At 34.6% G+C, this 17,202-nt stretch overlaps 1 protein-coding gene across 9 annotated transcripts in view; it reads right to left on the reverse strand.

Moving 5' to 3' along the window:
• The window catches only part of PMCA (plasma membrane calcium-transporting ATPase 3), a 282,389-nt gene that overhangs the window by 163,744 nt on the left and 101,443 nt on the right, over nt 1-17,202 (reverse strand). For all 9 annotated transcript variants that reach the window (XM_089100636.1, XM_089100641.1, XM_089100642.1 and 6 more), the window contains one exon: nt 9,136-9,362. In XM_089100636.1, coding sequence (XP_088956762.1) covers nt 9,136-9,362 — 227 coding nt within the window. The remainder of the gene's footprint in view (nt 1-9,135; nt 9,363-17,202) is intronic.

Below are 17,202 nucleotides of genomic sequence, written 5' to 3' on the forward strand. Positions count from 1 at the left end.
CGGACCAATGGGTTGATATGAGCGCCCCTAGAATAAAAAATATTAATAATAAACACACATCCGTGATATTTCTTCTGGCAAAAAATACAAAATTCCACATTTATTTAGATAGGAGTTTCAAACCTCTATAGAAGGATTCTCTGATGCACTGAATCTGGCGGTGTAATTTTCATTAACATTATATGACTTGTAGGGGGTGTTTCCCCCTGTTCAAAATAAGGCAAATTTTCTCAGGCTCATAATTTTTGATGGGTAAGACTAAACTTGATGAAACTTATATATTTGAAATCAGCATAAAAATCCAATTCTTTTGATGCATCTGTATCAAAATTCCGTTTTTAGAGTTTCGGTTACTATTCAGCCGGGTCGCTCCTTACTTACAGTTTGTTACCACGAACTGTTTGATACGGCCCTGGCTCTAAATCACATAGTTCTCTCGTATTGTCACGAGTACACAGTTTGGCCTTAGACATTATTTGTACCAAAGGACATTAAGCTTTTATGTGTAAGCTAGTATACTCAAGCTAGGTTTTCAGACGAGCAGAATTTCACTTCAGCAACAGATTCCAAGTTTTCTGAGGAGAAAAGGTCTTCTTGTGGACGAAGATTCAATCCACCTGTGCTTCAGATCATTTGAAAAACTAATTTTTCTGGCTGGCGACAGCAAAACTGTATTTAAAATAGTTAAACGCTTCCTGTTTATGCACCGGTAGAACTTCATAGAATTTCACTTTCAATCAGACATACGAGCCAGCGTTCACTTCGCTTGGTAATTTTCACTTCGCTGTGACTTTGCTTGGTAATTTTCACTTCGCAATGACTTCGCTTAGAAATTTTCTTTTGACAGAATTTACCGCCTTTTATCGCAGCATAGCTCTAGGATGTCTTTAGGGATGTTTTGAACAATTGCAATTTAAAGGTGCTAGGTTGGTTTCGGACGGCCGAGGCATGAGCATCTGCACAACTAAAGCCTGGGAACCCGGTAGGTTTTTCCACTTGATTACCGGTGTGCATCATCCAAGGGCAACGGCTGGGCACCAGTGCGCATATGTTTTGGGAGTGAGCACCCCCCGGGCGTCAATCCTATAATTTTATTTGTTAGCCTTAAATGATTGCAGACCTTTCCCTAGTTTCAACCAAATTCTTCTTCATGGAGGGGAGCCTTTAGACAAAATTTAGGGAGAATATCTTCCTGTTTGACCTCGTCAGCAGGAACAGGAGCAGAAATTCTTAATTATTTGGAGTATAATCAAGTACCCTATAGGTCAGAAAAACTAACTCCTAAAAATAGTAATTAACTTATGCAAAAGAAAAACCAAAGTCCAATACAGTTTCATGAAAAAAATAAACTATCTAATCAGCTTGGCTTGGAGCAATCGAAAGACAGAGCAAACATTTACAAGACAAGAAAAACAGGTAATAAAGTATTATATTGATTCCTTTCTGATGTTTCCAAGACACCATATAGTTTACTTAGTTGGAAAAGGTATGCACATACAATGTAATCGAGGATAATCATACGTAAGTGTAATGGTGGTTACAGCGGTAGCTGTAAAGCTACCGCCTAATAAATCTGTAGCATAGTAAAGGACGAACCACGGGCCATAGTAGCCAATAAAAAAGTGTTTAAAAAATAGGACACATAGCCATAATTTAAGGGGGGAAGTCTGAAACACAAAGCAATTTTTTATGCCACTGGGAGGGATACTTATTAACCAAAGCTATAGGGGAAGTGTGGATCTGGTCCTAAACATTTACATCTTAAGGCTCTAATTTTGCCAAATATTATCGAGCTTTTCCCTGTAGTTTTTTCGGCAATTATCTCTCAGCCAGTACACACTCCAGAATTGAATCTATGAAATCAGACAATAACCGGTTTATTGTTGTTTGTATATGGAGACAATTAGCTTCGGCTCAGTGGAAACCTACATTGTAGCTATATTTTAATAAATATTTTGTTGGTATTTTGGTTAGGTTACATCTTGCATGCAGCCCCGCTATACTTGACCCCCAACCCCCTCCCCACCTAATGTGCAAATATACAGTCCAAATTATATATATATATATATATATATATATATATATATATATATATATATATATATATATATATATATATATATATATATATATATATATATATATATATATATATATATATATATATATATACATATACATATATATATATATACATATATGTATATATATGTATATATATATATATATATATATATATATATATATATATATATATATATATATATATATATCCTAGCTATCTCCCAAGCGTCTCAGTTATTTCAACCCCGTACCTGTAGATCCAAATTCTCGATTCTTTTTCGATTCTCGATTCTTTTTCCGGGAAAATTCCACCAAAGAAATTTATTCACAAACTCTCAACCCTCCGGAGAAAAATCAAGCGATTTATACAGTTCCATACAATGGATCATGCAATTTCCCTGCATTATATAGAATTTTTGAAAAAAGCGGTTTACTGAAAACACAAAACCCATGCAAAAAAAAAGGATTTTGTTTTAGGAACAGAAAAGTCCTGAAGTCATGTAAGAAAAAATTAGTACACAATTTAGATTTTCTAAGAATCTCAAGAAAAAAAAGAAATTTTATTTCCACAACTTTAAAGTCCAATAAGACCATACAGAATTGACAGACTGATTTGTAAGGGAGCTCATTTGTGTCACCCAATAGCTCATTTGCGTCAGCCATTAACAATAGCTGATACAATAAATTTTTAGCTATGGAATTATAATTTAGTACTATTCGAAATCAAGAATTAATAAACCATAATTTCACTCTAAAAACCCTGTTACTTCTGACTATACTGTCGACAATTTCAATCTTTAATGCATTCCAAGATTAGTCAATAATTTTAATTATTATTATAATTTTAATTAATTATTTTAATTATTTTACTCATACACATTCACCTCAGATTTGCCTACAAAACAATAATCTACAAGTCACACCAAATAAAACGAATTCAAATAGTATAAAAGAGTCCTAAAAAACTTTGCTTTTTAATACAAATCAAACACTTTTACTTCAGATTTGCCTAAAAACAATAATATACAAGTCACACCAAATTAAACTAATTTAAATCATATTTTCACATTAAATCATTATTTCAAAGACATTTTAAAGCGCTTTATGTTTCTATTCTAAAAAGACCAAATATTGTTTTTTCACAAGTTCAAAATATCACAAGTCGGTTTATTCGACATAGTTTTATAGATATGTGCTGCATGAGCTACGTACAAGCTTTTTTTGTTTTAAGTTTCCAGTTCGCTCTTTACTTCCATCAGAAAAACTTCGTTCAACTGGTTAACTACCCGCGTATCGAACTAGTGATTATTGGGAGAAGTAATTGGGAGAAGTAAGAAGTGATTATTGGGAGAAGTATTGGGAGAAGCTCATTGATCCGAAATTTAAAAGTTATTGAGCCTAGTGTAAGTTAGTGGATCTTTCCGGGAGGTGGGGGTAATTCGCAGAATACTACAGAAAGGATAAAAATTGAGTAGCTAAAAAAACCTCTCACTACCTGCAAGAAAATAATCAACTACTTCCCAAAAAAATGGCAATAACCAGTTATACTTGTCCAAACGTTAAGTAAATATTTTTTGGCAATCACTTAAAAATACGAAAAGTACCATAAAATTTTAAGATTCCCCCCTGGGCGTAGTAGGACATTCAATTATCATAATATTAAATTATCAAAATTTTCAATCTATAATACCTTTCAAAAATCTCCAAAATCCTGTTTTGTTTGTCTTTATACGTTGGAGGCTATATTCCTTTCCTATAATTTTTCAACAGTATAAAAGAAATTATCCTGATTCTCAATTTATGACATTGCTAAAAGTCTAGATTTTTGCCGGTTTTTTTTTCATACGTTTAATGTGATTTCATTTACTAAAATTTTACAACATTATACAACGATACACAAAATAAGGAAAAAAACTTTAAAAAAGAATGACGTCAAGGAAGGAAGTGAAGCTTATACTTTTGAAGTCAGTGGTTCTAATATAGATGGTGACCAGGGACGGACAGGGTACTTTTTGGAGTACGTACCCCCCCCCCCCCCCCAGAAGTTCAAAGATTCCACTAATTACTGGATCGGAGGGAAAAAATACCGATGGGGTGGGGACAAATTTTTGTAACCCCCCCCCAGGATTATTTCTGCAACTTCCCCTCATTGAGACGCATCTAAAAGATTGGGGGGGGGGGAGGTGAACCTTTTGAAGGGTAGTTAGAAACATGCTTTTCTTTCAGCTTAGCGTGAGACAAGACAAAGAGAAGTGACAGAATAGATGGAAAATATATAATTTAGACTATATATTTGCATATTAGGGGTGGTAAGTCTTTGGACAGTGTGAAGTTAGAAACAATTCTTACTACATAATATGCAGAATAGTTGTACCTAACACATTAGGCATGCAGACCCGCTATACTTTACCCCCCCCACCCTAATGTGCAAATATATAGCCGAAATTTGTTTCTAAAGTATTATATTTTTATCTTACGCTTGTTACACAATACTGATATTATGTCACCAATTTCTTACGAATTACAATAAATATTTTCTGTAATTTGAACGATTTTCTACAGCTTACGCCAATGAAATACGGTCAAACAGCCACTCAGTCATACGGTCAGCACCGTTTTCTTTCAAGTAAATATTTTATTTTAGACAGACCCCGTTTGCCAATCTGATCCTATAGAGGAAAAATATCTAGATATTTTGGTGTTTCTGTTCTGTGTACAGTTAAGCGGTATTGAGGAACTTTTATTAAAATCTGAGTCTGATTTATTTGTTTGTCTTTTGTTCTTTTTTTTTTCTCTTGTTGTGTTGTTTTTGTATTTTTTTTATGTTTCAAATTTTTTTTTTCTTCCTTGATAAAGGTCCTCGGATGAGTAGTTGAAATATTTGGGATTTTTTGTTAATCAACATTTTTTTTTTGTTTTTATTTTTAGTACTTTTTAGTATGTTTTGCTCACTGATTGATTTAAATTAAACTTGTTTTTCTCTATCAAATTTTCTTAAATTCTAAGAAATTAACTATGTTTGAAATCCGGTCAGTCTAATGGGTACGTAAATCAATCCGTAGAAAGTTCCTCAGAAAAAATCCCCCCCCCTAGCTTCCTTAATCCTAGCATACAGAGAAAAAGACAGGGATGCTGTTATCGTAATATATCGTATTTTCTGGATTTCCATTTCTGGAAGCAATTTCCTTTTAGGAATGAGGCAAGTAAATATCTATGATTGTTATAAGGTAGTTTTCAAAATTTCTGGTAGCCGTTTTCTAATAAGGAACGAGGTGTCATGTTAAGGGTCCCTTTTAGGACTCAAAATAAATCAAACAAAGCGCCCACATTTCACAACCATTGCCATAGTTAAACAACAGCCAGTTTTAATGTAATAATTCTTTTTAGAATAATGATAAACTTTTTAGATTGCCATTGTTCTAATCTAATAAATAAGTAAATTCAAGACACAAAACGAAATTTTAGAAGGCTTTAATGAGTAACAATAGAGTATGTTGAATGAACAATTACAATTTTTTTTCATTTTTATTAACACGTAAAACTCGACACAAAATTTGATAAGATCAGAACTTTTTAAGGGATAACTTGTAAATTAATTTTAAAAGATGAAACAGCACTCGGATTTCCAAAGTCATGGACAAGCAAAAACGAACATATTTATCGTGCTTGCTCCGAAATTTTCTTAAAAAGTAAAAATTGGAAACTACTTCAAATTCGAAGTTATCTTATCTTTAAGCTTTGCTTAAAATTGCATTTATTTGAAGATTTTAAACTCTTAGAGGATGGAGGAAGAGGGGGCTGTATATTTCAATAAAAGAATCGAAATTTTTAAAGAATATCGTGGAAATTTACTTCGAAAGGTAAAACAGAACTCGAATTATTCTGCCAAAGTCATGCAAAAGCAACAACATCCTCTGGCATAAGCAAGTTATCCTCTCTTTATACTCTGCTAAAAATTGCATTTGTTTAAGGACTTTAAAATTGGAGTTATCTAGTTATCTAGATAACTCGATATTATCGATATTAACTCGATAACTCGAGTTATCTAGATAAAAAAGTTATCTAGGTCTTACTTCAGGAATTATGTCAATGGATAGAGTACCAATGTAACTAATATCAAAACAAATATTTAGTCAAACTTATCTACATAATCAATATTTTCTCAATATCTCGTTAGTTTTAGCGTAAATTAATCAAATGAATCAACGTCATCTACTTATATATCATATTTTGTTATTTGCAAGTTCACAATTAATGCCGTGGTGATACTTTTTCAGCTTCCTTTGGCAAATAAACTCTCCATCTAGGGGTTATATTCCGTATCATGGTATTTCCGCTAAGTAGATTTATCACAATGGTTCACAATATCACAATGGTATCATGGTATTTCCGCTAAGTAGATTTATCACAATGGTTGACATAACGTCAATAAAAATATAAACTTGATTGAGATTAGGGGGGGGGGGTCATTTTCTAGCTGAATATTTCATATTGTACTAAATATGTTAAAACATTGAATCTATTAGGGACTATCGAAGGAATAACTTTCTGATTACATAACTCACCGACAAAGGAAAAAAGAAAAAAAAAAAAAAAAAAAAAAAAGAGAAAAAAAATTCACTTTTTTGAAAATTTTCATGTATTGTAAATTGTTGGAAGTCATATATGACAAGGACAAGAGACAAGAAAATCTTCAATTTAACAAGCGACAATCCTATACTTTTATAAATTGAAAGCAAAATTACCTAATAAGAAGTCATATTTTTGGGACAAAATTTTTGTTTTTCGACTTTTTCATACTTAATTTTCATAAGAAAATTTCCTAGAATCTTCATAAGACAAAGAAAACACATGTTTAAAAAATAAAAGCAATAAAAATTTTTAAGAGATAATGAAAGATTGATTATATCAATGAAACCAATGAATCAGACAATGTATATAGTAAATTGTGACAAAAGAAGGTATAATTGTCAACATAAGAGACCAAGGGACATCGCTATATGAATAATGGCTGATATATCTGATACAATGCGCAATTCTTTTGAATTTTCCTAGAAAACCTCTTAAAAAAACTCCTCTAATCTCCTTTGAATGTCTAAATAACAAGAAAACATCGTTCATCCATTTTACCAAAAATTTACCAATTTACCAAATTTACCAAATTACCATTTTACCAAGCTAAGAAAATCAATCAAGCTCAAACAAGAAACTTAGATCTGAAACAGAAGTGGATCGAGTATTTGTCAGTATGATAATTTTTTTTTTCACTGGGTGACAGGGCAACCGGGTCCCGATGCGAAACTGGACTACCGCCAAAACTTATCTTTCTCAAATACAAAAAATAGAATTGAAATAACACAGAAAGTTTTCCTTAACCCTCTTGAACTATGACAGAGGTGCAAATTTTCTTGAAATACAAATGCGTAATCTTTTAAAGTTATCCTAGAAAACCCCTTTAAAAAACAGCGTGCAAATTTCCAAGGAATAAAAATCGTTGATGTCGCACTTTGACATAACTGAGATAACTGTTTGTTAAGCTGTTTTCAAAGAGAGGATCTAACGATTAATATAGATTAGGAGAATCAAAATATAATTAACTATAAGTTTCCCTAATGACCCCCCCCCCTAGAACAGCTTGACAAACAATTCTTGGGAATTATTTCAGATATGTTAAAATGCCTAATACTGTACAACCTTTAGGTGTGACAGCGACGAAATATTTTAAATTGAGTTATATTATCAATACCGGAAGAGACAAAGTTAAAAAGTGAAAGGAGCAAGCCCCTCTCCCCCCCCCCCCGATCCAAAGAATCGAATTTTTAGATTCAAAAAGACTTCAAATCTTGTGATAAGAGGGGGGAGGGGATATATTTTTTATCCAGTCCCCACAAAAGAGACCGGGACCTAAAGGTCTTTAGCTAGTGATAAAAAGATCGGTCTGATCAAGTCTACTGAATTATCACAGCCGACCCACAGAGTTTTATTGCTTTCCACAGAGATTCATCAATTGTTCAATATTTGAAATGCAGTCTCTGAGGGACACAAATCCTTTCCTAAATCATCTTTAAAGCTGAGCTTTTGATGTTGCCCCTGGGAAAAGTGTCAACATTCGTCAATAAGTTCGACATTTTCTCTATAATAACCAAATGGAGCGGAATCAATTTACAGCTTTTAGGTGATTCAAAAAGTCATGGTGATTCAAATGGTTCGTAACGGTCATGACAAATAGCAAGCCACAAAGTTGAAAAAAAGCAAATTTACCACAAAATCTGTATTTACTTTCCATTATGTAAGGCGACACAAAATAATTCAATTACACAAATCATAGCATGTTATGTACATTTTCAGCTTCAATTTAAGAAGATTAGCAAATAAATTGGCATCAGTGGGACTCGAACACGCGACATCCTGCAAACTAACCACGTGTACCTTTCCCGCAATATGGCAACTTGTTTCCTAGAGCAGTACATCAAGACTGAGACGAAGTGACTTGAGACAAAGTCCCTCGATATATACACTTAACAATAACGTTTTTAATAAGGTAATCCTAGCATCATATTATTTTGGAACAACATCAGTGTTTTATTCAGTGCGTTTCATTTCCTTTCAAACAGCCTCTATTTTGGACTTCTTGGGAATTGACTGGTAATATCGTATTTGTTTTCTTTTTTTATTGGCTGATTGATTCTTTACATTATTTATTTATTTAGGAGCAAGTTCTTCCACTCTCATAAAATTTCAAGGTTTCATGTGTATCGCATTCCCTTTAAAGTGATTCGCTATGTTTTGCTATTACTCCCGCTTTATCGATTGATAGTCTGAAAACTAATTCATACTTCTCTTTTTTACGCATGCGCCATCCTGTCTAGCATTTTGAGGCTTAAATTGCCTAAAACTAATTTTGAACAATTAATATATGTTAAATTTTTAGAGCCGAGTAGTGTCTCACAGACAAAAAAAATGGAATCCTTGCCACCACAGCACTTGATATGGCACACAAATTCAAGTGTTTCTTTATCTTAAAACAGAATCAAAAATTAGATTCTAAAAAACAATCTAAAAATTTCATACCTGACATATATCACCAACAACAATTTCCCGGACAGGGATTTGTGTTGATTCCCCTCCTCTAATGACGGTAAATTTTTGTTCTCCCTCAATACGGGACTGGAGTCCCCTAAACTGCCTCTCTTTAGTATAGTCATTAAACGCTGTTACTATCACTACTACAATTACTGAGACTAGAATTGCTACTCCTTCAATCCAACCATGATCACCCTCCTCATCTATGTTGCCAACTGAAAATAAAATAAAAAACAGATTACAATAAATAGTTCTTTGATATATTTAAACGGCCGATAAATTAGGATTTCAGACCATTTCATAGTCTTATCTTAAACATCCTATGATCAACTGCTTGGACATCACCAAAAGGATTGTGGACGCGACTGGTAAAACACTAATAAAAATAAAAAATTACATACTTCAACACCAGCAAATACAATAGCAAAATGAGGGGGAGTCCCTCCATCTACGCCCATCAATCAAAGCAAAGAACTCCCGATAATTTTTTTTGAAATAAGCGTGAAAAACGGCATGGACACAATGCTACACCCAATCCCAGGGAAAGATCACTTGTCCCTCTCTTACAAGTCTGGGCATAGTTACACAAGATGGCTTTTTGCGAACTTGGAAAGTTGTTATGCTAGTTAAGTGAATGCTATGTTGTTATGTTGTAATGCTATGTTGTTATGCTAAGTTGTTATGCTAGTTACAATAAATAGTTCTTTAATATATTTAAACGGCGGATAAATTAGAATTTCAGACAATTTCATAGTCTTATCTTAAACATCCTATGATCAACTGCTTGGACATCACCAAAAGGATTGTGGAGGCGACTGGTAAAACACTAATAAAAATACAAATTACATACTTCGATACCAGCAAATATCATAGCAAAATGAGGGAGAGTCCCTCCATGGAGCCCCATCAGATCAAAGCAAAGGACTCCCTGGATTTTTTTTTTAAATAAGCGTGGGAAACTGCAGACACAATGCCAAACCCAATCATAGGCAGCGCAATAGCGCTGCCTAAGTAAAGAACGATGTGGGCACAATGTATTTTTTTTCCTCCATACCAGGGCACTTCGTATGGAAGGAGTTGTCGTAGAAACTTCGAAAAAGGTTCATTCGATTGGAAATTGGAGGGGCTTGTGCCCTTTATAATTGTCGAAAGTGATGGGAGGGCAACTAACACCTCTACCAAGCCCACAATTTCCCCAGACACTTCCAATCAAATATTTTAGATAGCATTTTGTTCAGCGTAGTTGATTTCCAGATAGAAATTATGTTTTTGACAAGGACACTCCCCCACAGCCTTCAGGGCAAAGGTTGTAAGTTATGCCGTAGGGGCATATCAGGTTTTTATAGAAGGCGTTGTCGAAGAAACAAAATTTTTAGAGCCATTTTATTCAACGTAGTTTTAAGTTCTGTAAATTAGGTTTTTGAGGATGACAACCACCTCACAGCCCTCAGGGCAAGGGTTGTAAGTTATGCCCTGGGGGCATATAAGGTTTTTATAGAACGCGTTATCGTAGAAACTCAAAAAGGGATCATTCGATTAGAAATTGAAATGGCTAGTGCCCTTTTTAATAGTCGAAAGTAATTGAAAGGCAACTAACACCCCTTCCACGCCCACCATTTCCTCAAACACATTTAATCAAAATTTGGATATTGCCATTTTGTTACACGCAGTTTAAAGTTCAGGAATTTATATCTTTGATCAGGACAGTCCTCCTAGAGTCCTCAGGGCAAGGGTTGTAACTTATTCCCTGGGGGCTTACAAGCTTATATTCAAATCTTTGTCGTAGAAACTTGAAAAAGGGCTCATTCGATTGGAAATTCCAAGGTCTAGTGCCCTTTTTAATAATCGAAAGTTATTTGAGGGCAACTAACCCCCCTCTCTCGCCCACCTTTCCCCAAACACGTCCAATCAAAATTTTTAGATAACTATTTTGTTCAGCGTTGTTGATTTCCAGATAGAAATTATGTTTTTTAGGAGGACACTCCCCCACAGCCCTCAGGACAAGGGTTGTGAGTTATGCCCTGGGGACACATACTCTTTTTTTTGAACTCGTTGTCGTTGAAACTTCAAAAAGGGCTCATTCGATTGGAAATTGAAATGGCTAGTGCCGTTTTTAATAGTCGAAAGTGATTGGAAGGCAACTAACACCCTTTCCATGCCCACCATTTCCCCAAACATATCCAATCAATATTTTTAGACAGCCATTTTGTTTCACGCAGTTTAAATTTCAGGAAAGTATAAATCTGAACAAGGCACTCCCCCAAAGTAGCTAGAACAGGTGCTGTAAGTTCTGTCCTGGGCACATAAAAGGTTTTATTAGAATCATTGTCGTGGAAACTTTAAAAAAAGCTAATTTCAATGGAAATTCGAAGGTATAGTGCTTTTGTTCATAGTCAAAAGGGACTGGAGGGTAACTAACTCTCACGCCCACCTTTTCTCCAAACATATCCAATCAAAATTTTCAGATAGCCAATTTATTCAAAGTGGTTGAAAGTTTTGGTAATTAGGTCTTTCAGGATGACAACCCTTCCCCCCACAACCCTCAGGGCAAGGGTTGTAAGTTATGCCCTGGGAGCATGTAAGGTTTCATTAGAAAGCGATGTTGTAAAAACATCAAAAAGGGCTCATTCAATTGAAAATTGAAAGGGCTATGCCCTTTTAATAGTCGAAAGTGATTGAAGGGCAACTAACCCCCCTCTCGACCCAACCATTTCCCCAAACACATCCAATCAAAATGTTGAGATATCCATTCTGTTCAACGTAGTCGAAAGTTCTTGAAATTATGTCTTTTAGGATGATAACCCCCACAGAGCCCTCAGTGCAAGGATTGTAAGTTATGCCCCGGGGGCATATAAGGTTTATATAGAAAGTTGTTATAAAATTTTCAAAACGGGCTTATTTGATTGGAAATTGCCCTTTTTAATAGTCAAAAGTGAGAGGAAAGTAATTGACCCCCCTCTCACGCCCACCATTTCCCCAAACACATTCAATCAAAGTTTAGAGATAGCCATTTTGTTCAACGTAGTTGAAAGTTCTGTAAATTATGTATTTAAGGATGACAAACCCCCCAGAGTTCCCAGGGCAAAGGTTGTAAGTTAAGATTAAATCAAAATGCACTGTGTTAATGCTAATTCTCAATAAGGCATCTCTGCAGTATCCCAAGAACGACTGAGGGTCGTTCTTGGAACGACCCTCAAAAAATTTAACCAAATCAAAATAGCGTAAGTGTATGCAAGCTATCAAAGAAAGTAAACAGATTGTTTTGCGAATGGTATAAAGTTTACTATTTCAGGTCAAATAGAGGAAGTATAAAACGAAATTAAACACTACTATTTGTGTCCAGATTTTTAAAAGGGTGCATGTTGTTAAAAATTGCTGAAAAATTTTCTCCAGCATACAAACAGCAGGCCAAACTATAAAGTCTTAAAAAAAAAAAAATTTTAACTGTTATTATCTTTTTCATTGAAAAGAGTATGTCAATATAAAACGAACAGAAATTAAGTTAAAAAAAAACTTTTTACACAAAATAAGTTTTTCAAAGAAAAGTAAAGAACTCCATTAAAAAAAATGAGAAAAAACAAAATCAAATAATCTACCAAGCGTGAAACTACCACAAATCAGCATCGATTAATAAATGAAACCCAAAACGAACAGAAATTGCAATAAATAGCCGAGTCAAACTCAAACCGAGCAGAAATTAACAAGAGTAGGGTTCAAAACCTCTATGCCTTCCCAAGGCCAGAACATAATTTGCACTTTACTGAAAAAAATACAAATGGAATGTTCATTGTCAGTTTAATATACATATACTGATATTTTAATCAAAATTTTAATATTATTTGATTTATTAAAGTTATAAAAGTAAAAACATTTATATTTTTTTCAGTAAAGTGCAAATTATTTTCTGGCCTTGGGAAGGCATAAGGTTTTGAGCCCTAGTCAAAGAAATATTTCACTCATATATGCCTACAACAGCCCGTTTGTAATTTATTACTTTACCATATATGGCCCAATTATCGATTATATTTTCTCCAAGAAGGAAATGGACGCAGCGCATTAAAAAACATATCAGTTACTCTGAGCAAAATATGAAAACCCATAAATAAAAGACTGCATTATTTACTAAAAAGAAAAACGCAAATCTAGAGGAACTTCAAGTCCTTTCCAACCGTCTCTGAATAAAAAAACATTTCTTAACTGTCGCTTAAGCTTAGAAAAAGCCACGAACTACTAAAAAAATAAGAGTGCAGGGAGAAGGTATGGGAATCGGAGATTCCCCCCCCCCCTCCTCATTTATTTGTCAATCGGACTGTCAATCTGATTTTCAACCATAAAAAACTTCAGGGACGGGTCAATTGACAAATAATCCATAAGAACGAAATAGTTAGCATTAATTCCAGGGAAAGATGCCTACAATTCGAACTGGATTGCAACTAAATTTACCAACAACAAAAAATGCTAGAAGGGCTTCCTTGAAATATGGTCAAGCTAAGAATCCTAAATAGCTTAAAGTAGAGGGTCTCTACTAGCTATTATCAAATTTTGCAGTTGTCTCTACTAGAGACAACTGCAAAATTTGATAATAGCTCTTCCAAAGTAGATTGTACCAGCAACAACCTGCTTTGCCAATAATGACCAAAACTATATTTCATATAGCGGTAGGGAAATTTTAAAAAATAAAAAGGAAATTAGGCTTTCGATTAAAAAAAAAAGAAACATATAACAGAACGATATTCAATGGTTTATTTATTCCTCGCCTTATTGTAAATACTAATATGGATACATTTTACAATTTACATGTAAGAATGCATAAAAATACATTGAATAAGGATACAAATAAATTCAATGAGGAAGTGTTAAAAGATCAAACGTCAAATAATAATTTCAAAAAGAAATCATTTAATCAAATGTTAATCTTGAGTTACAACCAGGAAAAATGATCTTTAATTTGCGGGTGAGATCCAGACTCATTGAAATCAAATTAGTATCAGTTAGCAGGATACCTACGGAAGTTAAACATTTTAGCAGAGGACCTATGGGCCACGGCCCTCAAAACCTCACCATTAAAAAGGGTATCGAATAGTATCAAAATTAGTATCAAATTAGTATAAATTAGTATCAAATTAGTATCAGTTAGCAGGATACGGAAGTTAAACATCTTAGCAGAAAGGATCTATGGGCCATGGCCCTCAAAACCTCACTATTAAAAAGGGTATCCAATAGTATCTAAATTAGTATCAATTAGTATCAAAATAGTATCAAATTAGTATCAGTTAGCAGGATACGGAAGTTAAACATCTTAGCAGAGAGGACCTATGGGCCACGGCCCTCAAAACCTCACCATTAAAAAGGGTATTGAATAGTATCAAAATTAGTATCAAATTAGTATCAATTAATGTCAAAATAGTATCAAATTAGTATCAGTTAGCAGGATACAGAAGTTAAACATCTTAGGAGAGAAGACCTATGGGCCACGGCCCTCAAAACCTCACCATTAAAAAGGGTATCGATTAGTATCAAAATTGGTATCAAATTAGTGTCAATTAGTATCAAAATAGTATCAAATTAGTATCAGTTAGCAGGATACGGAAGTTAAAAATCTTAGCATAGAGGACATATGGGCCACGGCCCTCAAAACCTCACCATTAAAAAGGGTATCGAATAGTTCTTACATAATCTAATGGTTCCTGGCTGTTCTGTCAAACATTATATATATACATAAAAAAAATCCCGGGTATAATCTTTTTTTATGAAGCAAATGCTTTACAAGTTAAGAGTTTAAATGTTTATGTTTATATGTTTAAATGTTATGTCTATATGTTTAAATGTTAAGAGTAAAAATGTTTAATGTTTATAAGATCTTTTCATAATCCCCCCCCCTTCTACAGGCCATGGAACCTTTGTGGGGATTTGTAGATTGTTGTTTAATTATTTTACTGTTATAGGGAAAATAAATCTATCTATCTATCTATCTAATCCTGACAGAAATGTATTATCTCAATAACTTCAACATCTATATATTCAAACACAAAACTTGTAGGCTAAATGAGCTATTGAGAAGGCACATCAGTTAACTCCTCTTCTTAAATTTGCTTATATATATATATATATATATATATATATATATATATATATATATATATATTTTTGATTCATCTAATTTTGATTCTTATAGATGGTGTTGCTCAACTCTAGTTTAGTTTGTTTATGTGGAGTTCTCAACTGTTTTTGATGGTGTATTCTTTCAAGGAATTGGCTTCCCTATATTTGTAATCATCATGACTTTTACCTATCAAAAAGAATGTTTAAGAAGACTTAATTCATTTCATCTGACTACAACGCCATTTACATTTGTCAGTCTGTGGCTTTTTGGATTACTCAAACGGCCACCAGAGGACTCCCTGCTTAAAAAAAAGCGTAGACGGCGTGGAAAGAGAGGCGGGTGGCGAGGCAAACAGACGGCCATACCCGTTCATGTTACTGAGGAACGTCTTTATGACTGGAGGACGGCTGTATGTGAACCAAGGACTCTTGTGAAAATAAGATGTTTGCAAAGGTACGAAATTCCTCCCACTCTTTCTCCATCACAGCTGCTGCCGATCTCACCGTGTTCCTCTGATGAACTTCCCCCACTGTTACGTCCTGAACAGTTATCAGCTCAGGCAAAGTTTCCGAATTTCATTCTGTGTAATGCCCGATCCTTAACAAATAAAGTTGACGAGAAGGAGATACTGCTGAGAGAAGTGAGTGTTCCTATTGCTGCAGTTACCGAATGCTGGGATATCACTGATGAAATGGGTAGAATAAAAGGCTACACTAGCTATTTCAACACTCGCCGTGATAGAGGTTTGAGTAGAAAAGGTGGTGGCGTTGGTATCTATATTCGTAATGACATTTCATCTAAGCTGTTAAATATACCAACCGATTCGTGTCATGAAGTTGTCTGGGTAGAGTGCAAGCCATCCAAACTATCAAAAAAGTTCTCATGTTTGATAATTGCATCTGTGTATTACCCAGAGAGTGCAAAAAATAGGAAAGAGCTTATCAGCTACTTACAGACCTACATCGATAAACTTCGTCGTGCCCATGCCTATCCTGGCTTCATACTAGTTAGCGATTTTAACCAGACGTACAGACAATGGGTATCTAGTGTCCTTGATCTGAAGCAGGTAGTTACCATTGCTACGCACCAGAGTGGCAGTACTCTAGACCTAATTTTTACAAACATGAGTGACAATTATTACTCCCCTTGGTCGTTAGGTCCTCTCCACAGTTCAGATCATTATGTAATTTTTTGGCAAGCCAAAAATAACCAACCGAAGCCAAAGAGAACCGAAGTGACTATTCGTCCGCTTAACTCTCAATCAATCTGTGATTTCGGTCGGTGGATCGGGACTTACTGCTTCGACGACCTGTGTTCTATAGTAAACCTGAATAGCAAAGTTCAGCAGTTTAACTCTCTTCTGTTAGAGATGTTTCACAAGTTTTTTCCCACTAGAGTTGTAGTGGTAAGTGAGTCCGATAAGCCATGGATCACAAACGGTCTCTAAGAAATGATCAAGATGAGGTGCAAGCTGCACAGTTCCGGACAAATAGTCGTAGCGGCGAAACTTAGAAATCGAATCTTGGCCTTTAATCGTTTCAAGCGAAGAAATTATGATCGGAAAAAGTTAGTAACCCTTCTCCAAAGTAGCAGTCGGAAGTGGCATTCCACAGTGAAACAAATGACTGGCAAGTCAGTTAACAGTGAGCTAAATACCCAAGCCTGACGGATCTCAAATGAGCGCTTCAGACGTAAACGAGTTCTTTGCTGGCATTTGTACCACCTACCCCTCAATTACAGAGGCCGAACTGGTTGATCTCTTAGTCGATTGTGAAACTGAAGAAATAAAACAGTTTACCGAATTTGCTGTTTATAAAGAACTTAAAAAACTAAAACCGAATTGCTCTTCCTACCCTGGTGAGTTGCCGGTCAAACTTATTCGCGAATATGCCATGTTTTTAGCCAAACCATTGGCATCGATCATCAATCAGTGCTTCAGTGAACAAACCTTT

This window comes from Artemia sp. Qi Xiang Cuo, chromosome 14 (assembly GCF_049724085.1).
Source record: "Artemia sp. Qi Xiang Cuo chromosome 14, ASM4972408v1, whole genome shotgun sequence".
Taxonomy (NCBI): Eukaryota; Metazoa; Arthropoda; class Branchiopoda; order Anostraca; family Artemiidae; genus Artemia; species Artemia sp. Qi Xiang Cuo.